A 26973-nucleotide genomic window follows, 5' to 3' on the forward strand; every position below is an offset into this window, starting at 1 on the left:
ATGTGGTACATTAAAGGTTGTCTGGCACATTTTGAAAAAAGCAGATGAGACTTCAGTTATGCATGTTATTATTATAGCGAATAACTGAATGTGGCTCAATTTCATTATGTAATCCTGTCAGTTCGTGTTGAATCCAGAGCTTCCTTATCTTCCATTTTTGGGTTTTATATGGTAGAAGTTTAAGAATCCCTTTTAACTCATTCCCTCCAGTACAGCACTTTTGATTGTGCACCTTTAACTCCCAGTGGGTGTGGCTTGAGTCTTTAAAAAAAATTAATTATCACCTTACAGTTCTAACAAATACAAATTGACAAGAGGTCTAATATCAATACAGTTGTGTTTGTCATCATGTGTGCTTCAAGATAAAATGTTCTGATACCTTGTATGCAGCAGGATTTGGGAATTATTAATGCTAAAATGAACAAGCAGTATTTGACACCTAGAGATGCAGAAATGCCTGGAGGCGCACTTGGCTGTAATCAGTTAAAAGTGGTTTTAAATTTGAAGTTAGAAGACATTTAGTGTTATAAATGTTCTGAATGTTCAGACTGTATTTATTTGCAATGTGATTTGAATCTTTGTAAATAGAGACTTCCCACTGGTTCTCCAAAAATATATAAAAAAAAAATTAAAAATATGAAAAACTGAAAAAAAATCTTCAATATAGATGTTGATTGTATTCAGTGGGTACAGATGATGCCAGCCATTATGCCATTTGAGTGATGCTTGCCCACTGCCTCTAGAATCCATTTTTGCACATTATATGCAACCTTAACTCACATGCTTTGTTCAGCTTCTACTGGCTCCTCCCATTTGTTTTCAACTCATTCCTTCCTCTCCTTCGTTTGCACTCTAGCCATCAGCCTTTCATAGACCTGTAGTGTATTGCTGCAGCTTTTCTCCCTGTAAGCAGCTTCTATGTCATGTTTCAAGGTTCCCTTTTATGTTGTTTTCTGCACAAATTTCACATTCAGACACTTTGATATGTATATGTCTATGTATATATGTATCGGTGCACTACCTTTCATTGGCGAGTGAAAAAGCAGGTAAATCTGATTGAAAGTTGCCATCTTTTTCACTATGAGATCATGGTGCAGTGGGTGTCAGGGAATATGTCCTTTCCCCACTGTAGTGTGATCTTGGAGTTAATGTATATAATTAGCAGAGGCTGTGGGGGTGTGTGGGGATATGTCCCCTGCAAAAAAAAACAGTCGATCCTTTGCGGATCGATGTTTCTCTTCGTCAACCATTAGGTAGTCATCATTTGTAAATCAGTATTGTGCATTTTCAATGGAAGGTTATGCTTTTATATATATGTGTGTGTGTGTGTGTGTGTGTGTGTGTGTGTGTGTGTGTGTGTGTGTGTGTGTGTGTGTGTGTGTGTATATATATATATATATATATATATATGTATATATATATATATATACACATATATACGGATCTATATATATCCATATATATATGTATATATATATATATATATATATATATATATATATATATATATATATATATATATATAGATGTATATGTATACACACATACATGTAGTTACATATATATATATATATATATATATATATATATATATATGTAGCTTTATTTATATATATATATATATATATATATATATGGTTTACTATCAAAAGCTCGAAACTTACAACCGCGAATGGTGGTTTCCGTGACACATATGCCCGACTCATAAATATTAAGTAGGTCCAAAATGTCGACGCAGCAACATCGACAACATTCTGTCGAGATTAATGTTGGCAGCTGCCGTTGCCAACCATGCTTCGTGTCCCTGCCTTGTGTACGTCCTTCTTAACGGATGGACACATGAACCTCGACATTCCGACTGTCGCTCCTTCCATGTTCGAGTAGGAGCCTGTCGTGTAACTGAATTTCAACATTTTGATTGTAAACCTATATATATATACGTATGTGTATATATATATATATATATATATATATATATATATATATTTATATATATATATAAAATGTATATGAATCTACTTTCATTAACAAAAGTACGTTTTAACGAACGTTACTTACCCGAGCTGATTCCACCAAAACCTCTTCATAAAGAAAGCATGGGCTGCCGAATTCCTTTCCCTGTGAAAGGAACCACTCGGCCACCATAGTGAACTGTGCCCTCTCTTCCCTTTAGTGTGATCTCAGAGTTGGTATATTTAAACACACCACACACACATATTTAAGTATGTATGGAATTTATTTATTTTTGTTTGAGTGGCTAAACTCACTTTTCTCCCTACTACCTCTTTCTCTGTAGGTGTCCCACAAGGGTCGATCCCCAGACCTCTACTTTTCTGTATACTTACAAATAAACTATGCATTGCTACCAGCAATGCTACCATCATTCAATATTCAGATGATTCCTACCTGATATATTCAGCCCCATTCCTCTCTGAACTTCTTGAAGCAGCATAAAGATCCTTTCTAGACATCGAGAAATATCTCTCAGACTACCAACTAATACTCAACCCATACAAAACAAAGCTAATAGTCTTTACTGGAAGCATAACTCAAGGAAATCAACCCCCATTTACTATCTACTCCTTAAACAAAACCAGAATAGACCCAGATGAACACATAAAACTGACAACACCCTAAAATTTGATACACATTTGACTTTAACCATTAAAAAGCTGCACATCAAACTTGGATCTCTCTACAGAGCCAAACCATTTTTAATCAACACCACCAGATATGCCATAGACAGAACACATCTCCTCTCTACCCTTCTGTATGCCTCACCCACCCTTACTAACGTTAGAAAATAAGACTTTACCAAACTAGAGACCTGCTGTAATAAACTAGCCAGATTTGCCCTTAATCATCCCAGTAGAACACACAGCTGCACTGCCTTATGGGAGCTAAACTTGATTGAACTACTCCACCTACTCTATGCATACCAACTAACTATTGCCCACTCTAATGTATTCCAACCCGAAAACTGCCCAGCACTCTAAAACCTAGTACAACCATATGCAACAGAACTCTAATATCCTCTGAAAAATCATTACTAAAAGTCACTAAACTGAGTAATTCCTCAGGAGAAGCTCTATATTCACATGAAATATCCAAAATCTGGAACACCATCCCTCAACAAATTCTAAATATCAATAACACGCACAAATTCCAACTGCTCCTCCATGACCACCTCAGGAAAAAAATGTCTCTGCTCCTGTATTTCCTCTGGATTACCCTATAATCCCCACCCTTCCTACCCTCCTAGTACTGCCATAACCTCCTGTCAATGTAATGTCTCCCAAACCTACCAGGTTTTCTAGACTGTAAACTTATTTCATCTCATTTTCTTCCTAACTGTATTTTTCAGTGTGACCCCAAGATCAAAACTCTCATGACATCTTAGCTTTCCACGGGTGGTTAGCATTCAGCAGTCCAAACAGAACTAAAGCCTCTCAAGACTCCTCCTGAAATACTGTTACTGATATGGTTCTATGAATAGAGCAACCAAGCAGGAAAAAGTAGTCTTGATATGTTTGTAAATTACCCTTCTTTTTTAAGTCTCTAGACTGGAAGACATTACTACTGTATTTACAATGTTATCCTGTCATGTACCACGTTATTGAACATACTATCATGGACCATTTCTCAATCTCTTACATACTGCCTACTTGTATAACTGTATGTACTCTGTGTGTTGCCTACACCCATGTATTCGTTGCACCCAGTACTCTTACTGTATTTGATACTTTTGCATTTCTGTAAGTATAGACTGATTCTGCTTCATTGTCTCCTGTAGTTTTTGGCATTCTGTAATATTTTGTATTTTTTGTGTACTTTTGTAACTTTTGTTTGTTTTGTATTTTTTGCATTTTTGTATTTTGTATTTTTGTATTCCTGTATTCTTGTATTTTTCTGGCATACTCTATGTCAAGCTTTTGTCCCGGGCCTCAGCTGAAAATGGGCTCTTCACCTAGTCAGACCCTCCCGATAAACACATGTAAAATAAAGTAAAATACATTAAATAAATATGCCTCACTAAACCACTATCTGGTGGTAGCTCTAATTAGTGTGTGCACTGAAGCATGTACTCACAAAGGGATGGCATTAGTTCCTATAGTGATATAGGTAACCTGCCCCACTTCCCTGGGCTGGGCTTAGGAACTTACACAAATTCCCTCATTGCTGAGATGTCAGTGAGAGCAAAAACTCCCTGATGTCTACCTGAATGATAGCGCTCCAGATTAATCTTGTCTCTGTGGATCTAGGAATTCCCCATCACGAGAGACCAAAGAGGTGCAGTTTCAAAAGAGTTAGGCTGGCTGGGTGACAAGCAGAGGGGTTGGGAGGGTGGCCTAATGGTTAAGGTGTTTGCCTTACAAACACAAGGTGCAGGGTTTGAGTCTCACAAGGGATAATTGACTAGGCTTAAAATGGCTTGCAAGGGCAGTTAGCTTAGTACTAACCTATGAATCTATGGGAAAAAAAAAAGCACCTGTAGAAAAATATGAATTTCTAATATGCCTCAACTGAAGTCAGAGGACAGTGCTTGTTATTTTTTAAGATAAGCTTTGTTTTCAAAGTTTCAAGGTGTTTAAACTGTGTCTGTAAAATGTGTATTTCTGACTGGTGGGATAAAGTGGAATTACCTGGGATTATGAACTCTGTTGATTTGTGGATTACAATTTTAACAGTGTCTGTTATATTTTCAGGCACATCTTCGCCATGTGAGCCCAATGAGATGAAGTGTCGGAACGGACGTTGTGCCCTTAAACTGTGGCGCTGTGATGGAGATGATGATTGTGGAGATAACTCCGATGAGGAATATTGCCGTAAGTTCCCATACTTCCCCATGTAATTGAGTTGTACAAAATGGAAGGGTGTGTTCATAAGAGGTATGAGGGTTTGGAGGTCATAGCACACTTCCATTAGCATGTATCCTTTACTTCAGAAAAAGGGCATTAATTTGAATAGGTTATTGCAACCCCTAATGTTCTGTTTGTGTGTTTTCAGTTAGTAAAAGTATCATACACCCTTTCAGTAAGTAATTTATCTGCCATTATTCAAAGATTTGCTGCATGACAGTAGTCTGTGATTAGCTGTATTTGTTGTTAGTATGGTCATTTATTCCTATTTGTACATAGTGCACTTTTGTTAATGGCCTATGTTTTTGCTCACTGTTTTAATTCCTTTGGCCAGTCAGCAGTTACCATTTTCCTATCTTTTTAAGTTAGTCTTTAACTTCATAATATTTCTAACATGGGATGTTTAACAACAGTAACAGCTGTTAATTGTTATCAAGACTGAATTGGCATCTAATGTTGCTTTTGCTTGGATAAATGTAAGTGCATAAACTCATTGTCACGTATCACTCCTTAAATTAAATCACATCTTCTCCAGTAGTACCTTAATATGCCATCCACTAGCCTTATTATCTCTCCTCGGGAAGTGAGAGTTAAAATTGTTATATAATTTGTATATGCATGTACGTATCACTTCTTAAATTAAATCACATCTTCTCCAGTAGTACCTTAATATGCCATGCACTAGCCTTATTATCTCTCCTCGGGAAGTGAGAGTTAAAATTGTTATATAATTTGTATATGCAGGTATATTATTACAATTCTAATTCTTTTTTCAACACGATTTGCAAAGAAATGGAGGGGTTAACACATTTACATTTACTAGAATAAAGTTTGCTTGCCCCTCTTCTGTATTTTCTTTTGGTCCTGTTCATTTTTTAATTTTTATTACATTTTTAATATAGTTTGAACCTCAGCTGTTCTTATATCAGTCAAAACTCTGAAGCTACTTCATTCTGTGTGACCAAGTGTGAAATGATTATTCGTTATGTATAAGCAGCTTCTATTCTACTTACATATATATTTATTTATTGCGCTTGCTTGCATTCTTTATATTTTGTGCCTTTTATGCTGTTTGCACTTGCCACCACCACCAGCCTGAGTTGCTGCTGAAAAAAGATCCTTGGATCAGCTGAGAAAGACAGTAATGTGGATGTAATTAGCACTTTTTGCCTGTTGCTGAGGTAGGAGCTGAACCACGTTGGGGAGAAGAAAGAGAAAAGGTTGAGTTGAGACAGTCTCTGGATAAGTTTATGATGCGAGACCATATCACATGCTTTTCATAAGTCAACAAAGACTGCAGACACCAGCTAGTTGTTATTTCTATGCATATGTAGGTTTTCTAAAACTCTGTTAATGCTGAGTCTGTACCTTTCCTGACCCTCCTCAAAGCAAACCTGGATCAATGGATGAGTGACCACAGATTCACTCCTGGGGTGGTGCCCATGTCCTTCCTGGACAGAGGAAGTCAGTATTAACTACTATAGACCTTTATCTCTGCGAACTTCACTCACCTAACCACCGTCAATTGGAGCAACTCGGGACAAATATGTAAGGGCTCTAGGGGCATTAGCCTAGTAACCTTCCATGAACCTCTGAACCTGTGAAAAGAGAGAAATCCCACTGAGAATGAGAGAGTAGGTTCTTAGACAGATGATATTGCTGTAGTTAGAAATTGATACATTTTTTGAGAATGTCAGTAGAGGGCAGACGATAGCAACTGGTCTGAAACTAGAGAGACTTGTACTATTTCCACCTTTTGTAAGGGAAGGATGTATAATTGCTTCCAGCAGTAAGGTACAAAAAATTATTGTATTGATCATTTAATGAGGATTAATGTGGGATACACTGTAATGTTTACAGCTATTTTGAGGTATTCAGCAGATAAGCTTTCAGGGACTATTGTGGTAATTTTCAGTTTGGAAAGATAGAACCATACTTTTGAGGTTAGAATGGGTTAAATCATGAAGGAGTTGATTTTGCTACTGAGTAAGAGTGTAGAACAGGTGTTGAGTTAAAGGCCAGAAATGGCGTCAGAGGAGTACCTTAGTAAAGTGGGAATTGAAAGCTCAAGCTGTCTTGTATAGGAGTCATTAGGCCAAGGGTTTGGTGGGAAAAATTTGCCTGGTTTTACTACTTGGGGTACTGCTGAATAAAATGTTTAGTAGATTTATTATTCATATCTTGATGGTAGATGAAATAACATTTTCTTGCCAATATGAACCTAGGATTTTAATAATGCTTTTGAGATGGCAATATGTTTTGATGGTTAAATTAGTTTTGTTGGCTTGCTAGGAGCACCAGGTCTTGTCTTTTTGTTGCACAAGTTTTTTGTCGCTAAAGATAACCATATGGCAGGGTTTAATTTCACGTATTTTCATTTGCTTGAGGGATGTGCACTAAGAATGTTTAGGAATACCTGATTAAAATGTTCTATAGTGTCATTAAGGGTTGGATTTTTAAGGCGTTCCAATTGTAAAACCTAAGTGCTTCCTGTAATCTGTCTGTTAAAATTGGAGAGATTCCTGACAAGTTGGTATAGGGCTGGTTTATGTGAAGCAGATTTTGTATGAATGGCGAAGATAGGGTAGTGAAAGTACTAAACTGCATTGTATTATCAGGATTGTGTTTTAGGATCCATTCAAGAATTGTTTTAGTGTTTGAAGCACTATTGATTCTTGTGTGAGTGTAGATTAGCTGTGAGAAATTAAAAAAAAAAAAAATACAGAAATTAAAAGACATGTGGGAGAGGCTTCACTAGTAGAGGTGTTGAGAATACAAGAGTTCCAGTTAATTTTCATGTCTCATTCTATGATTATTTCTAGAGATGTGTTAGACGACTTCCAAGATAGAATGTTTCTGAGTACAGGCATGTTGCATTTTTGGCCAGAATGGACATGAAGTGCAATTATGCATATCATTTTTGATGTCAAGTTGAGTTCACATGAACAATTCTGTGCTTGAGAAATGAGGAAGGTCTTGTGTATAAGTGTATATCTGTGTTGTTTCAGTACACAAGTTGCTATACTTCCTGCTGTTTTGTTGGGGCAATCTGGTTGGACAGTGCTATAATCTGTGGGCAGGGTTCCTCATTAGATATTGATGGATTTAGCCAGATTTCAGTTAATATGAGAATGTCAGTTAAATATTGGTGAGTCCAAGCATTAAGTTAAGGGTATTTTATGCACATGCTATGAATGTTTAACTTTAGATTTTTAAGAACATGAATACGAACTAGAATAGCAATTGCTGAAAGTCTCTGAGTTGGATGATGGGGATGGAGGAGCTGTAGTATTATCTTGAGAGAAGGTCCCTGGGTTAGGATGAACCCCCAGTTAATAATAATCGAATATGTTTATGAGGTGAAGTAGTGTAAACATAAGTGTTGTAAGAGTGTAACTGTCTTTGTTGCTAATGTGTCTGCGGTGGATGAAATGTTAAACGGTGATGTAAAGATCTTGGAGAAATGAAAGAAAAGGAGGAAGATGCAAGTATAGCTGATGTGAGTACTAATAGGGTTTCATTGGTGAAGGCTGAGGGTGAATGGGTGGATGATAGGAGGATAAAGTAAATAGTTGTAAAAAGGAAAACAATAAGACGTATCAGGCGCATCGTGGTAAAAAATTAAATAAAGAAGGAGGAAATTGTTGATGATTTAATAATAGGTAAAGTAAATGTAAACAAGGGGCATTTAAAGGGAGGAGGCAAGTTTTTAATGGTATTTTTGAGGGAGTAGTAAAGAGTGAATGGACTATGTAAGTTTATAGTGTAGTAGGATACAATGTTAGATATTAGAAAGGAGCAAACTTGGATTAGAAAAGAGATAATTGAAAGTTGCAATGTGTGGAGGGGGCTAGTTTATTTTTCATTGAAGTTTCTGATGTATTAGGATGAGAGAACTGAAAGTCTGTATAGGCTACTGTTATAGTTATAATCAGTATGTTATTGCATAGTTATGAATGGTTTACTGGTTATGTATGTGTTAAGTAGACTATGAGAACAGTCTATTTAGCAAATGTTTGTCAGAGTACATGTAGTGTGGTTACTGGGGATGGCTGAGGTTAACCATCTTTTACGTAGCAGATATAATTTAACTTTAATGGAAGGATTGAAGGGGTGGATGCTCTGGGTAGAGTTTAGAGTGTTATAAATTGGATGAGTCAGGGATCATGGGAACTTGGGGAGGAGGGCAGCAAAGCGGGCAACACATGCAGACACACACACACACACACACACACACACACACACACACACACACACATATCAAGACGATTAGTTTGCACATGGGCAGTGTGGGAAACTAAGTTCATCTGTAGCTAGCAGCTCAAATAGGCTAGTAAGTATTAAAAAATAAAGAGTAACACTACTTTTCTGTAGCACTTAAATTATGATAGATGTTCAAGCAGCCATAGCAACACTACTGCACCACAAATTAATGTATCTGCCTGAGACAAAATGAAATATCAGGCAAAGATGATGTTTTGCTTGTTTGGGAAGGGCATGGTGTTTGGGTTTATGGCACTGCTGAAAATATTACTTATTAGGCATCTATAACTAAACTTACAAAAAAAGGACAGATTTTAACTTGTAGCTATACAAAACAACGTAAACATTTTTGGATTAAATAGTAAGAGACAGCACAGCACAGTTTACAGGTATATGCAATAATATTATTTTTTATTAATAATATTACTTTTACTGTAGCTACCAAGGGCCCAGGAGATACATGTGCTCCAGAGCAGTTCACCTGTATGTCGACTCAGCAGTGCATTCCAGCCAGTTATCACTGCGATGATGAGCCTGATTGTCTAGATCGTTCTGATGAAATTGGCTGCAGTAAGTAGTGTCTCTGTTTCACTGAAAACGCATTTATGAAGCCGCTTGTGCCCATGACAGGTCAGCAGTTTCCTGAAATCTTAATTGATATCTAACAAGATTATTTTACTGTAATACATTTTATTGTTTATAACAGAAAAAATAATATGTGATGTGCATGTCCAAAATATAAGTCTCAGAATGTAAAATATGATAGTTGCATGTAAAAATGTATACACATCTACTTGGCTGATAGTTACAGACAGAGAGTTCCTGTCTGTGAATCGTGCAGCCTGGATTCTTTTAGGTAGCTGAGGTTTGGAATGGTTAGTGGCTAGCTCTTCTCTATCTGAAGGTGGATACATTGTCTAGCAAGCACCCCTCTGAGTGGATGCATGCTGACAGACATTCACAGTAGCCATAGTTATGGTAGCACTTAGCACTGCTCCTACACTGTTGTCACTACGTGTTGTATACTGTGGAGAGATGAAGCTGATGGTAGGACTTGATTAAAAGTTGTGGCCCTGCTCTATAGTTGGCTTGGCTGGAGGGTGTGATGCACAACCATTACTCCTTTATGGAATGAGTAAACCAGTCTGTGGATCCAGGGGAACTTAAGACCAAAAGGTGAGGAGAACCCAATAAAGGCATAGCTCTCAACTGTCCAGATTTTCACAGAATGACCAGATTTTTGCCTCATATTTTTGGTCTATTTCTCATAAAATTTGTGTTTTTTTGGCAAATCACTGGGATGATCTGAGGATTGAAGTCACTAAATAATGAATTAAATTTGAATTTCAGACTTCAAATCCTTCAGAAAATGTATGTTAGCACAAACCCTATTACTCTAGTAACTTTCAAAGTTTATAGGCGCGATATTAAAAATCTATACCTATTTTTGGGCTCAGTTTGTCAGACTTTATCCAGATTTCGTGCACTAAGAGGATGACAGGTATGGTTGTAGGTGATCATAGTGAAGATCACCAATGAGATACAGCTCAGGGTTTTCATGTAGGCCTTGTAGGGACACCCTGTAGTATTCCTGGAGTGTATTCATCTGTGTGACCATCGCTTGGCATTATGTTATACTGAGACAGGTCATCTGTAATCCTATGCAGTGTCAGCCTTTCCTGCCAACCCCAGAGAGAGCCTAGGAAGCCATGGTCTTAGAATTGTGGATGAGAGCACAAGAGGTGGTCCAGACTTAGATCCTCATGTATCTTTCTGTCCTATGGGTGCTACAGTCTTCATGGTGCTGCTTTCATCTCTGATGATTTGGGAGTTGCAGTGGGCTGTGAGGTGTCATTGGCCACAGAGTCATCACATTCTCATAATCTTATCTTGATGTCAGGCTCGTGCTGAATAGGCCTGGACTCATAGATAATTCCCGTGGACTCGAAGATGAGTGCCCCTTTCTCTCAGCCAAACACATTGAAGGTCTTGATGCTGAATGGCTTGCCAGTGGGTTGGAGAGCTCATCTGTGGTTCAAGGGCAATGCCATCTAATAAGGGGGGTTATATATCAACCAGTTGGAGTTTCAGAGAAAAATCTGCTTCTTTAACCCTCTTGATTCATTCTAATAAGCAGTGCACCATGTACTGTAAACAACCAACTGGATATTTGGTCATCCCTCTGGACAAAAAGGAAGTGTCTATTTGGTAGTGAGCAGTACACACCAAACACATTCTCCAAGAGTTTACTTCCCGAATGATGGGAGACATGCTGGTGGACTATTGGAGCCACCTCTCCAGTCTCTTCCTGGAGTTGAGGATTTGGGAGGTGTATACAAACCTGGATCTTTCAGAGGTGGGACATTATGGAGACCAAGCTGTTTGTTACTTAGGAGAGCATAGTGTTTTTTCCTTTTATGCTATGTTCAGCAGAAAGAAATAACAGTGCATACATTCTCTGCTATTTGCAAGGAAAATTTTCATATGCTTTACCAGTATCCCTTAATTCTGCACATTATTGCAAAATTCGGGGAAGAAAGACCTTTAATGGTTATGAACAATATGATTTCATAATGTCAGGTCTCTAGTAGTACTGAGTATCTTATCATAGTAAACCAGGAAACAAATAGCACTGCATCAAGGGAATTAGGGAGATCCTAGTAATTTTGGCAAGTATAAATTTATGTATCTTTGTAAGTAATAAAAGATGTCAAATCATTATTTTCTAGATTAGCAAAAAGTGTGTTTTGCTTTAGTGTTTAGAAGTGTGGTGAATCCTTTTTGTTCAACTAGGCCTTCCAGGAAGGAAGTCAGAAGTGACAGAAGGTATCAGAAAACTGCCACCCAGCATATGTACTCTATGAAGAAGAATTCCATGTCATCACTTTATATCATGTTGCTTATGGCCTAGATTGTTGCTGAAAAGATACAGAAGGCCAGTCTGCTTGCCCAACTTACTGTACCCTTTAAAAGTTCTAACTTTACAGATGTATGACAGAAGATTAGGATGTATTTAAGTCTCCACAACTATAGTATTGAAAGATATTATAACAGTGGACACCTTAATCTTTACCCCATGTCCTGCAAGATAGCACTAAAATGTATTAGCTTGGCTGTGCCCCCTGCAGTTTCACCCCAACTGATTTTTTAATGCTAAGGTTGCCACACATGTGAAGCAAGTTATATTTTAATGTCAGGAGAGTGTATTCTCTTTTGTAATGTTAAGTTTGTAATGCAGTGTGTGCTGTTGTGTGCGTCATGCTATAATTTTTTGTTCAGCCATTATTCTACCCATATTTACATGTGTTATATGAATTTCATGTTTCTTATTCCTTCTTCTGACTGCACACTCTCAAAATAAACCTGGACCCCCATGTACATGAACCCTAACATTTTCTTGTTTTTTTTTTTCTCATTCCTGATGTCTCATTTATATGTGTTAATATTTTATTTGTTTTTTATTTGGCACTACAGTGATATGTGAAAACTCCAAGGCCAGTGTGATTTGTTCATTGCTCTGATCTAGGAATGCTCCGGGCAAAGTGAAACCCAAATGTAGAGACCTCTTTCTGAAAAGATACAAGGAGGAGAGAGTAGTGTGTTCTGTGTGGTTATCCTTGGCACTCTTCCAATATTTTGGGATGCTATTTAATCCTTCCCCCTCTCAGCTGACAGATGTACTGCAACCAGCAGCATCATACCCATAGATGAACCTACTGTCCACCCTTTCTGCTGTCTAACACTACCACTTCTTGACTGGTCACTTGTGTCTTCCCTTTTCTCAAAACTGTCTAAGAACTGTTTGTTGGGTGGAGCTGTAGTAGTATGATTTGGCCAGTTGACCTACAGAAGTCAGTTACGAAATCCTGTTTATGCCACCATTAATTCTATTTTTTTCTAAGCAGGTTCTTTAGCTGAGGTTGTATAATTCTTTCTTTTTTCACAAATATTTTGTATTAAAGCAAATTACAATAAAAAAAACAAAGCATATGTCAAAATATCATCAATAAAAACAGCACGACTTTAAAAAAAAGTATGAAATACCTTCTACATACAAGATGTATGGCAGATAGTGATGTTTTCCCCACAAGTTGAATAAGGACAAAAGGATAGTGCAGCTAATACAAACAGAAAATGAGGTAATATGACTTACTACTTACACACACACACACACACACACACACACACACACACACACACACACACACACACACACATTTTTAGGTCCCTCATCTAGTGACTTAGACAAAAATATAATCCAAGTATAAGACAAAAACATAATATCAGTCTGTAAAGCATTTCTAAATTACGGTCACAGTTCTTTTCCTTTACTAATCCTGCTTACTAAGCGCTCCTCATTATGCCATGTTACTTAGACTTGTGTGTATTAATAGTGGGGGGTAAGGACAGATCATTGTAGGAATTTAGACTCACCTATTTCATTTGTAGTGCTTTTTCCCATTACAATGCTCTTCCAAGTCCTTGACAATGGGGCATGTCTTATTGGGAAGCATGTCACTTTACTGGGACAGCTAGTGAGCCTAATTCAGGTTTCTACTGCTGTTCCTTCTTTTGGCTTCTAATAAATGACAGTTCAGCAGTAAAATGACCAGCATCCTGTCCAGGAACAAAATGATCCTATCATTGGTCACTAACTTCCTTCTCCCAGCTTGCCTCTCAGACCCAAGAAGCTAACCAAACGTGTTGCAGGCTGACAGTCTGCCCCCGTACCAATGGACTACTGTGAAATTTACTGTTGATAATATAATTTGCTAATATTATTAATAATAATTAATCATATAATTTAATATTTATTTTGTTGATTTATAATTCTTGTTTTTATAGGGAGGCGGAGGGTCATTTTTATAGTAAAGTGGGAGTCTGAATGTTTTTCTTAACTTGAAGGAGGTTATTTATGTTATAGTCTGAAATATGTTCTGATAGCTTTTAAATAGCTTGACAAAGAACTTTTGAACTCTTAACACTGAGTTGGCCTCCGTGAATTTCCAAGTTCCAGGCTGGTGCAGTCATGCTGAATATTTGGGGTCAGTGACTGCATCTGATGTTGCTCTGGACCACAGCCTATTGAAATGTGACTTGTTATCTCTGTTTTAGGGCAGTATACAATTTTCTGTCCCCACAGCATTGTCTAATTGCAAAGAAAATTAGGACAGCTTGACTTTATCAACAAAAGGAATAATTCAGCCAACAGGCTTGATGGGAGGCTCTTAATTTGTGTTTGCAGATTCTGAGTAGCAACTGATATCAGTCATTCACCATTACTTACTTTATAATTTTAAACACTAACCACATGCATACACATAAATACATGGAGGAGTTAGTTAATTCTTCCAGAGCTAGCTGTGCAAATTGTCTTTTTTGAGCAGTTAAGTGAAAAGCACAGATTCATCTGAATATGTCACTGCAGGGAAGATTTTCTCCTTACTGGTTTGTGTTGAACTGACTCCCATTAATAGTAGTATAGGACTAAAGGCAGATGATGTCTGCATGGGGGCTTTACTCCTACAAGAAAACAGATTAAACAGATGCAGTTTTGGTGTTACACCGACAATGCATTTGATAAATCTATTTTGGGGACAATGACCCAGTCTCACCCTTTGTGTTACATATAGCTGCCAAAGTTTCTGGTATGACTTCTAGCCTGGTATTTAACTAGAACCCACAGTCTCTTATTGTGTTCTCTGAATGTACTTCACACTTTTTTTATTCAAAGAAGCTAACATTGAGATTGTTGAAGCTGACAAATGAAGTACATAGCTATTTCTTTTTTTTTTTTTTCAAAAAAGCAGTGGAAAAACATGTCTGTATTCTTTGAACTAAGCTTATTTTCTGAAAGATAAAATGCAGTTGGCATGCTTATGCTTTTCGCCAGTCATTACAGCTGTGACAGCCCTTAAGTCCAAGATCTTCAAGCTTTAAAATGCAGAACACAGCTGCATTAAACCTGAATTTTGCAATCAGAGAGAGTTTTATTTGCTTGGCAACAGCATTTTAAAAGGATTTATCAAGATCCTGTTGCATTCTCCTTTGTGATGAAACATGTCCCAAACATCTGTCTTGCAGATTCCTTTACAGCTTGTGGCTACAACTAACTTAAAAAATGCCACATGGAAATAAGTTTTCATGATGGTCTAGATATCCAATAACATGTTGAGCATCACTGTATACATTTTAAGTAACACTGACCTCAGAACAGTTATTCATTAGAGGTTATTGCTGGTCATACAATAGGTTTTTATTTTAGAATGACGGATAGCCTTCGGTCCTAGGGAAGAACATATACATTTGCATGTAATCAACCATTTGGCTGTTGCACCTCGAGCATTTATTCAAGTACATCCACATAATTATTGTGCCAGTCTTTATGCCAGGTGGTGGTCACACCTTCCCTTTCTTTCCAATTAATTTACTCCCTTTACTGTGCCCTGACCAGGCAAGTGACCAGGATGCCTGTATTCAAATGGTCTGCTAAACAGTACAGTGTGGCCTTTTGTTTGTACGTCAGTGTTACAGAAAATTACAGAATTAATTTTATTCAATTCCCTTCCCCAATTCATTCCCTCAGGGTTCAATCCTAGGGCCCCTCCTCTTCAGCATATTCATAAATGATCTTAATACTGCCTCTTGTCAAGCATCTATCATACAATACGCAGATGATTCAACCCTCATATGTGCAGCATCCACAATAACTCAACTTCTTACAGTCACACAAAAAGCCTTCGCTGATATTGAAATGTGGCTAGCAAACTCACAACTCATTCTCAACCCTAATAAAACTATATGATCTTTCATCCATCTAAACCTACTAACCTAACAGCTAACTTTTATATCACTGCCAGTAATAATACTAGGATTTTCCCAGATTCCCCCCCAAAAAACTATTAGTCATCATAATTGACATTAGACTAAAATACGGCATACACATTTGTAACACAATCAAAAAGGTTTACAAGAAAATGGGAACAATGTATAGAAATAAAAAAATTCTTAACAGATGTTGTAAGAACAGCCATAGTGAGAACCCATCTTCTCTCCTCACTCTTGTATACATCCCCCATACTTACCAACCGCAAAAAGTCAGAACTAAGAAAATTAGAATCATGTTACAATAAGATTGCCAAATTTGCAACAGATTCCACACATTCAACCCATCACTGTCAATGCCTCAAAAATCTTTCTTGGTTGGAACTGTCTTATGTTATGAACTATAACCATTTAATAATAGCTCACAAAGTAATGCACAATCTGACAACATACCTTCCATAAAAAAATCTTCTGCAACCCTATTCTAACATTCATACTCTTCGATCATCTAACAAAGACTTAGCCAAGTAACCAAAGTATCCAGTACAGCAGGCAACTCTCTTTACTCTAACTTTGTTGCCAAAAATTGGAATACCCTTCCACATAGTACTAGATCCATAAGCAATCTTAAATCATTTCAAAATATCTCTCAAAAGACACTTATTTGAATTTTGGCTTTGCCCATGTAACACTCCAGGTTAATTATTAACTTAGCACTACTTATACAATTTGGCTGTACATACTCACTCTGTTAACATATCCCTTCTAACAATACTACTTCTCTATAAGTAGTTACATTCCTAGCTGCAACTCTCACCATGGAAGTATTACTAACTATGCACTACTTTGCCTAAGTGATTCTCCCTACTCAATTTCCTAACTAATGTTATGTTCCTCCACATGTATAAGTTCAACCATATATTTGTCTATATTCAAGTGTTTAAAGTCTTGTTCTGTTTGATACTATATATATATTTTTGTTTTTACATTTTTATCCTGTAAATGTGTTAACACTCATTTTTTGTCAATTTTGTTTATAATTTCTATTACTTGATGTGATAATTTTGTATGTAAGCTTAGACTGGAGCTTTTCTCCCCAGGCCTCTGCTGAAAATGGTCACTGTCCCAGTCGGACCATCCTGGTAAAGAAATGTAAAATAAGATAAATAAATAAAACTCAAAATAAACAAGACTATGGACTGCAGGTAGACCAGTAAAAGTTGCAATGAGTGTTCCCGTTTGCACGTGGGGTCAGGGCGTCATATCAATAGTGACCACCACCTGCAGCTAATAAAAGTATCGCCATAGCGTATCTAGTTTTTTGGGTGACTGAACACCTAGACCAGGAAGAAATTGTAGTTGTGGTCCCCATGGGTTATAACTTTAGAAGTGGCAGAATCTTTCACAAAAAATGTAATAAATTAGGTGACCTAGGAGTGAATCCTAAGGTATAATTCTGGGTGATACTGGCTGTCTAAAAGAATGTATATAGTAGCAGAAAATGAACTACTCACAGGGTAAAATCAGGAGTGTTTCCTTTCTTTTAATTTGGCGACCTGTAAAACTTTGAATGCGATTCCAGTACTGTGTGGTTGTTTCACTTTTCCATTAAACAACACTCAAACCACTTTTCCATTAAACAACACTCAGCATGCCGACTCTGAGTCTAAACTGTCTTTCTGCTTTTCCCAGTTAGGGGTTGCCACAGCGGAACTCCGGTCTGCTAATGATTGGTAGTGAACTTTTTTACAGTGTCGAGTTGCCAGGCCGGCACCCAACCTTCAAAGAAGGCACACCCACGCATGCACACACCTACCTGCATGTCTTTAAATTCACTCGACCGCAGGGAGGACATGCAGACTCCGCACAGAAGGCGGTCCAGCCGAGAATCGTACCGGAGAACCTCTTGCTGTGAGGCGACAACGCTGACTGCTGCACCACCGCTGCCCATAAATGCAGGTCCTGAGTCTGCAAAGTAAAAATAAAGTAGCAGCATTAAAGTAATATAATATTTTCTCTGAATGTATTGTGGATGGAATGCCTCATGTTTGTAGATCTTTGAGAATGGAACAAGTAATAATATGTTTTTATAATGTTCATAATCATTTAGTAAAACATAATACAAGGTAATCTCCTCCCATTTAATATGCAAAATGTACAGTGCCTGTAGCTGAAATGTTTTTTAATACTTATTCTGATAACTTAAGTACTGGGTAATGTCTCTCACATGTTTTTACAAACTAAACCTCTAAACACTGTATCCATTGTCTTCTTCCATGGATGTTTTACTTGAGTTACCTCCATGTAATTATAAGGTTTAATGGAGCCTTGAGGTCTTCCTACCTTACAGGAGCTCTTTTAATGGCTAAGGTGTTTGCCTTACAAACACAAGGTGCAGGGTTTGAGTCTCACAAGGGATAATTGGCTAAGCTTAAAATGGCTCACAAGGGCAGTTAGCTTAGTACAAAACTATGAACCTGTGAACCTATGTAAAAATAGGTCCCGCAAAATACTGAGTGAAACTTCTCATCCAGCGTATGGTTGGTTCACTAAACTTGCATCTGGTAGAAGATTATGGAGTATCCACTGCAGGACCTCCAGACTCATGAACAGTTTTTATCCAACTGCAGTAAGACTCATTAATGTAGATATAAATCCAGATGTATTAAAACTATAATAGATTGTTACACTCTCATTCTTTTCCTTTTTTGTACAGTAATTCTATTTACTACATATTAAAATTAATATATTCTCATTCAAGTGCAATTCCAATCACTTCCTTATGTGCAATATCATCTAATCTCACCTCTGTGTATCGTCTGCTTTTCTTTTCATGTGTTAATCATCTAGTAGTCAGTGTTGTCCAATATATATAAATAGAGTACAAGCATGTTTATCAGCTACCCAGATAGTTACTTTTGTGCTATAGTTATTCTTTATTCTTTAATACCTATCATATCTTGTCTTTTTGTGTTTGTTTCTTTTTCCTGTAAAAGAGCTGACACTCAAAATTTTGTTTAGGTAGCACTTGTGTTTCCTAAATGACAGTAATGTTTCTTTTGAATCTTTTTGAGTCTTTTGGTTAGTAGGGACAGTATTGGTCTCAGACTACCTCCTTACTAACAACCTCCTTTCCAATACTCAGCATGGTTTCCGACGAAACCATAGCACCACCACTGCCTTACTCTCCTTTACTAACACTATTCTTCAGCATAAAAACAATGGCTATCTCTCCTCTGCTACTTTCCTAGACCTATCTAAAGTATTTGACATGGTCCCACACAAACAACTCATCTCCTTCTCTCAATCAAGTCACCAACTGGTTTCAGAGTTACCTGTCTGACCACCAACAATCCATTGTATGGCAGAATGACATATCTCCCCAACTACCTGTCTCTATTGGTGTTCCCCAAGGATTCATCCTTGGACCCCTACTCTTCTCTATATTCACCAATAATCTAGCCTCTGCCACCAAACATGGCACACTCATACAATATGCAGATGACTCAACCGTCATCTGCTCAACTCAGTCCCTACCCAAACTACAAAAAGTCACACAGGAAGCCTTTTCCTCTGTTGAAACTTGGTTATCCGATGCCCAATTAATACTCAACCCAAACAAAACTAAACTACTCATCTTCCAACCCACCAAACATACTCAAAACAACTCTCACTTTAACATCACAGCAAAAGACAACACCACTATACACCCAACAGAACACACCAAATTGCTAGGAGTGGACATAGACAATAAACTAAAATTTGACATTCACATATCCATTACCATAAAAAAGTCCACAAAAAACTAGGATCGTTTTACAGAAATAAGCAACGTCTCACCAAAGCAGCAAATATTTCAGTAGCAAATTCCCACCTTATATCCACCCTAATTTATGCCTCTCCAATATATACCAACCTAAGGCAATGCGATCTAAACAAGCTAGAGACCTGCTACAACAAAATCGCCAAATTCGCCACAGGGCCATCCTACCATAATCACCACTGTCTCTCACTTGCTGAACTGGGCTGGCTTGAACTCCCTCACCTCCTTCAATGGTATCAACTCACACTCCCCCACAAACTAGTGTACCATCCACTAAATGTCCCATCCCTCCAGAATCTATTGCAACCCTATCGCACCACTAGACCACTAAGATCCAGCAACAAAAATCACTTGCAGATCACTAAAGCCAATAACTCTGCTGGTGAAGCACTATTCTCTTGCGCCATACCCAAATTATGGAACTCCCTCCCGCCCACAATTACCTCCGTACCATCATGCACCCACTTCAAAACTTTACTAAAAGCACACCTAAAAACATGCTGGCTATGCCCTTGCAACTCCCACTCTAATATCACTCACCCCATCCACCCACTACCTTTCTTTCCACTCCACTAACTACCTTGATTATAGCAAGCTTGGATGCTCATAAGCCTACTACTTATTATACAGCAGGAACTTCTTATTGTAACAATTGTTAATGTCTGTTATGTACTTCGGAGGTAAAGATTCTAGTTGTCTACTGATGTACTATGTTCTTCATCTGTAACTATGTTTGTAATTGTTAATTGCTGTGTTAATCAAATTGTTAATTGCTATGTAAATCCAATGTAACTACTGTCTATATATTTTAACTGTGGAGCTTTTTTCCCCGGGCCTCTGCTGAAAATGGACCTACGTCCAGTCGGACAGTCCTGATCAACAAATGTAAATAAATAAATAAATAAATAAATAAGTAAATTGGTTAGTGGTTCATGTTGAACTGTACAGTAAAGGTGATAAATACTATTTTACTTCAATATCAAAGGAGAAAAGTAGGTTTGAGTTCACTTTAATTTTTTGTTTATGCTGCCTTGTCAGTTTGGGTTTGTCAGGATGACATACCATTAATGGGACCTCCTTTATTGCTATAACTAAATGTCCACTGAGTGGCTCATTTGTGACAACATAGTCATCGTGCATGTCTGAGGGGTGTTTTCCTCCTGTTCTGCTTAATAATGTACACTATGTTTCTGCTTGTGTTCCACAGCTCCACCACAGGTGGTCACTCCCCCAGAGGAAACAATTATGGCATCTCGAGGTGAGACTGTGCAGTTCAACTGCGTGGCTATTGGAGTTCCTGTACCACTTATTACCTGGAGGCTGAATTGGGGACACATTCCTGTCAGTGGCAGGTAAGGAATGTGTAAAATTTGTAGAAGTACCCCATGACAGTGACATCCTATTAGAAGCAGAGTCTATATATCACAGTTAGCATATGAAAAATGTAAAGATAAAATGCAGTTACATATAGATCAGATTGAATGTACCTTCTACTGTATTTAGTCGTGCAGCACTTGTCGTAATTACATTATTTCCTAGACTGAGAAGTTGGAATTCATACTATATAAGCAGATTACTTTCATCCCCACCTACAAAACATTAAGTCTGAGATTATCTTGGAGTGCAAAAATAATTTAGAGCTGTTATGTGGGTTACAAGTTCTGAGGACAATAGAGAAGGTTGTTATGATATAGGATAGCAAAACTGATGTCAGTGATATGGATTTTACTGCTGAAAGCTTGCATTAGTACATAAGTAGTGTGTCAGTATTTTTGTGAAAACTACTACTGTGGGTGGAGTACTCACCCATCTGTTGCTGTACTGTCAGTACGGTGGGTGGAGCACTCAGTGATCTATTGCTTTACTGTCAAAACTGTGGGTGGAGTACTCTATTTGTTGCTGTACTGTTAGTACTGTGGGTGGAGTACTAACTGCTCTGTTGCTGTACTGTTATTACTGTGAGTGGAATACTGACTGATCTGTTGCTGTACTGTTAGTACTGTAGATGGAGTCCTCAGCCATCTGTTGCTGTACTATTAATAATTATAGGTGGAATACTCAGTGATCTGTTACAGTACTGTTAGTACTATGGGTGGAGTACTCACTGATCTGTTGATGTCCTGTTAGTACTGTGGATGGAGTACTTACCAATCCGTTGCTGTACTTTTAGTACTGTGGGTGGAGTACTCACTGATCTGATGCTGTACTTTTAGTACTATGGCTGAAGTACTCACCAATCTATCGCTGTACTGTTAGTACAGAGGGTGGAATACTCACTGATCTGATGCTGTACTTTTAGTACTATGGCTGAAGTACTCACCAATCTTTCACTGTACTGTTAGTACAGAGGGTGAAATACTCACTGATCTGTTGCTGTACTGCTAGTATTGTGGGTGGAATACTTGCTAAACTGATGCTGTACTGTTAGTACTATGGGTGGAATACTCACCGATCTGTCGCTGTCCTGTTAGTGCAGTGAATGGAATACTCACTGATCTGTTGTTGTACTGTTAGTATTGTGGGTGGAGTACTCACCGATTTGTTGCTGCACTGCTCATGTCAGCCTGTCTTAGGACTGTGCTGATAGCACTGATTTGTTTCAATTATCTTTACAGCATGAGTCCTGGAATTTTAACTTTGTTCACATGTAGAGTTTGATTCTTCAGTCCCCCCCGGTGAACTGTTAGTCTGTCAGTTCAAAACCTACTACCAGTGAATGATCAATTGATGAGGTATGATGAGTAAGTCCTGTTTTCAGTTTCAAATATGTCACCCATGTTAGTACATTGCTGGGTGTGTTCCCATACTGCTAATAACTTGGTTTCAGATAATATCCCAGTTCAAATGTCAGAGGATGAACTGAGGGGATAATGGCCTTTTGTAGTCATATTGAGTCTGAATTAGAAGAGCAGTCAATTTAGGAATTCATAAATATGTTAAGTCAAACATTTTGACCACTTCATAACCACAGTATGCAGAAGGAAGAGAGAGACATGCACAGGGCAGTACATTAAAGTCATCAGTCTGTAATGATGACTACAGAGCAAAATCATCCCCCAAGTCACTAGAAAAAAAGAGGAAGGGATGAACTAGCTATTGGTAGTAATTATGGTACCTTTGGTTCAAAGTTCATGAAGGGCACTAAACAAAGAGAAGGATTTATGGAGAGAAGCTTCCATACCATGTACGCATTAGATACTGTTCCACAGGATGATGCCCGCAGTCTTTCCATCCATTAGAGAAAGCCTTCACTGAAAGGGCTCATTCTCCTGGTTAGAGTTTGCACTGGGATTGGCTCCATGGACTAAAGGGGTGATGATTGTCTGTGACCTGGATGACCAAGGATTAACTAGTGACCCCGGTGCTGATGAGCTATCTTGAAGGGGTGGGAGTGGGCAGCCTGTACAACTTGCCTATCTGGGTCGAGTTAAATAGCTAGGTCTTCTGCAACAGTGAACCCCAGTGGAGGGTGGGTGTTCAGGAAAAGACTGCAATGGCAAAACTGTATATACTTAGCCAGCAGTTTATACTGTAGTCATGGATTAGCTGAAGAAACAGGCACACATTATTGGACCAAGCATTATGAGTGACAGTCACCAAGTCTGCTGCTGGGGAGTGAGGGTTTAGCCTTTATATAGAGAGAGAAATATCTTAGTTTTTTATTTAATTGTTTAAATAGAACAACAATTCTTTCAACAGACAAAATGATATACAAATATGTTTTTGATCTACAGGATTAGTTAATAGCTGAAAGTGTCTGAAAGGTATATTATATCTGTAGAGGTACAAAATATAATAGAGGGTGTGATGGAACCTTTGGATATTTTACCAGAGCGCTAGCACTGTACTGCTTGACACTGTAGCATGAAGACTTGCATCGCCTTGTAGGGCTGGCTCTGTGATCCTGCTGAATGTTAAAGAGGCAGTCTAGGGGAGAGGCTGATAATAATTAGCCATGTGCTCTCTCCACTGGAACTGCCTCCAACAAGGCATCTACATGCCAAGCAATTCGAGAAATCGTTCAGCCTTGTAAATCAGCACAGCTGGCCCCACCATGGCACAGTAGTTGGCCATATTCAACTACCAGACATGACCGTGGTACAAGAATCAGGAGGTGAGGGAAATCACTAGACACCAGGAATATATCAACTGTAAAGTGCCATATCATCACCGAAATCAGTACAGGAATTGAAGGGTGGGGGAATTCAGTAGACAGCTGGGGTATAGCAACAGCAAAGTGTCATAATGCACCAGTATCAGAATGAGGATTGGAGGGTGTGGGGATTCAGTTGACACCTGGGAATCATACAAGACACCTCTCCTTCTCAGGTTAATCTAGTATCTGGAGAGACAACTTTAGGGTTCCTTCTGGTTGGACTGCCATTATTGGGTGTATATTGCCCCTGGGCAGCTCATTCCTTAGTCTTACCCAGACACCTGAAGCTGTAAGGAGCAAGAACTGAAGGTGACACATGTGAAAGTTCCTATTATACTACAGATGTGTTGGCATCCAGGTGGAAGAGTGACCCCTGACCTAGAAGGGGAGGGGTGAAAAGATGTGGAAGTTGGGTTAAACTTCAGGCCATCTGTGACAAAAGTCCTAAGTGTGATCACTGCTACAGCAGTAAACATTTCTGAGCATTTGCATTTATGGTAAGTTCCTAACACTACTGTCTACAGTATTTCATAGCTGCAAGCTGGTTTAATTATGCTCTTTTATCATCTGTATGACAACAACAACAAAAAATGGTATGAAACCGTACTGCCCTACTTCTTTAGGTTTCTTTGAGCCCAAAATTCTGAAATTGGCCTTTTGTGAATCTTTTTATTATCCCAGAAATCAAATTAAAATATTCTATGTATCTGGGTTGGAGACAGTGGCATTGACAAAAAGGCAGGAGTCAGAGCTTGACGTGGCAGAGTTAAAGATGTTAAGATTTGCACCGGGTGTGACGAGGGTGGACAGGATTAGGAATAAGTATATTAGAGGGTCAGCCCAGGTTGGAAGGTTTGGAGACAAAGCCAGAGAGGCAAGATTACGTTGGTTTGGACATTTGCTGAGTAGGGATGCAAAGAATATTGGGAAAAAGATGCTAAGGATGAAGCTGCCAAGTAACAGGATAAGATAAGGTTTATGGATGTGGTGAGAGAGGACATGCAGGTGGTTGGTGTGACAGAGCAAGATGCAGAGGACAGGAAGAAATGGAAACAGATGATCCGCTGTGGCGACCCCTAACGGGAACAGCCGAAAGATGATGATGATCTGTCTGTCTATCTAGCTATCAATTGTGCTCTTTTCTTTGTTTAAAAAAACTAGTACTGTATTAAATAATTTTTACTTCTTTTAAAGGGTATCTATGACAAGTGAAGGTGGTCGTGGGACACTAATTATCCGAGATGTAAAAGAAGCTGACCAAGGAGCATACACATGTGAAGCCATGAATGCCAAAGGCATGGTGTTCGGCATACCAGATGGGGTCTTGGTGCTGAAACAGAATACTGGTAAGTAAACAAATGGACTATCCAGCTTTAATAAGGTTTAAGTTCTTATATTCTGAAATTTTCAAAGTTTTTATCAGAGGGTCAACATAGCCTCCTCCCTCTAACATCCCAGATCCATTTCCTTAGCAACGTCTCCTTCAGCTCATCAGTCTAGAATGTTCCTTCCTCACTCATACCAGTTATAGATTGCATAATAGGAGCTTCTTTAATGATTATTGATGCATTATCATGTAGAGTACAGGGGTACAGGCAGGGACCCAAACCCTTGTATGCCCAAACTGAAGGGCATTTGGTCCCCATAGTTTACTTCGACGATGGCTACTGTGATGTACAGTTTAATTTCTGGGGTGATGAGCAGCCTACTTTTGATTCCCCATTTTAACTTCTTCCATAGAAATTCTTTTTTCTAATGCCATTGTATTGGTCTCTATTATGCATGTATGTGCTGTTTTTTGTATAAGACAACAAGTAAATAGAGTTACATCATACTTGTCCTCAACTGTTCCCCATCATAGCCCTCTCCCACAGAGGAAAGCTAGCTGTCACCAACTGGGTTTCCCTGTCCATCATCTGACAAGTCAAGTATGTCAACATACGCAGGTTGCCAATAAATGACGCCTTGCCTACGGCACTATAAGCTGCCTAAAAATTGTGCTGCGTGACATTCTAGAATAAGTTATTAATTCTCATGTAATAGTTGTATGTATACTGCAAGTTACTCATGACCAACTTTTGGTATGTTTGAATAAATTTTATTTATTTTATTTATTTATTTAACATTTGTTTGCCAGGATAGTCCGACTGGACAACAAGCATCTGTTTTCAGCAGAGTCCTGAGGAGAAAAACTCCATAAGTTTACAGAGAAAAGAAAAATTTACAAAAGAGACATTACAGAGTAGTAGCATACAGATTGCAAACTTTACAGCCGTTAGTATACAATAAGAGGATATTCCCCCTTTTGGTTCAAAGTACAAGTGTACAGAATATACAATGAGAGTAGATAAGAACCTGGTAGAGCATTGCAAGATAATTGAATAAGAGTATATAAAGGTTTAAATTTTCCATAAATATAGTCAAGCAAATATACATGTAAGAGTATACATACTTACACACACACACACACATATATATATATATATATATATATATATATATATATATATATGCACACACACACACACACACACATGCACACACATATATTTACATGTATATATATATATATATATATATATATATATATATATACACACACACACACACACACACACACACACACACACACACACACACACACACACACACACACACGTACATACACTCATATATAAGTTATTGCTCACATAGGGATATGTATAGGTAGATGGTTGTTTGTGTTGTCCAGGACAGATGGGGTATAGAAACAGTAAGTGGACGAGGCTTCAGGGGGTCAATTACAGTTGCATAGATGGTTGGTGAAGAGGTATGTTTTAAGTAGGCTTTTGAAGGAGGGTGTGGAGTTTTGTAGTCTGAGGTCAGGGGGAAGGTTGTCCCATATTTTTGTTATTTCATGGGCAAATAGTGATTTCCCCAGAGTTGTTTTTGCATGTGATGGTTTTGATTAAGGCTTTGTTGTTGGACCGAAGTTGTCTGTTTGAATTGTAGAAGTTCAGCATGCCAGTCAGGTTGGGGGTTTTCTCGGGATAGTACAGAATTAGATG

At 38.2% G+C, this 26973-nt stretch overlaps 1 protein-coding gene across 11 annotated transcripts in view; it reads left to right on the forward strand.

The window, feature by feature from the left end:
• HSPG2 (heparan sulfate proteoglycan 2) overlaps positions 1-26973 on the forward strand; it is a 2126006-nt gene that overhangs the window by 669813 nt on the left and 1429220 nt on the right. For all 11 annotated transcript variants that reach the window (XM_044063227.1, XM_044063230.1, XM_044063231.1 and 8 more), the window contains 4 exons: positions 4707-4826; positions 9561-9692; positions 20978-21122; positions 25121-25272. In XM_044063227.1, coding sequence (XP_043919162.1) covers positions 4707-4826; positions 9561-9692; positions 20978-21122; positions 25121-25272 — 549 coding nt within the window. The remainder of the gene's footprint in view (positions 1-4706; positions 4827-9560; positions 9693-20977; positions 21123-25120; positions 25273-26973) is intronic.

The sequence above is a fragment of the Protopterus annectens genome, chromosome 2.part1, assembly GCF_019279795.1.
Source record: "Protopterus annectens isolate FY-2018-M chromosome 2.part1, PAN1.0, whole genome shotgun sequence".
Classification (NCBI taxonomy): Eukaryota; Metazoa; Chordata; order Ceratodontiformes; family Protopteridae; genus Protopterus; species Protopterus annectens.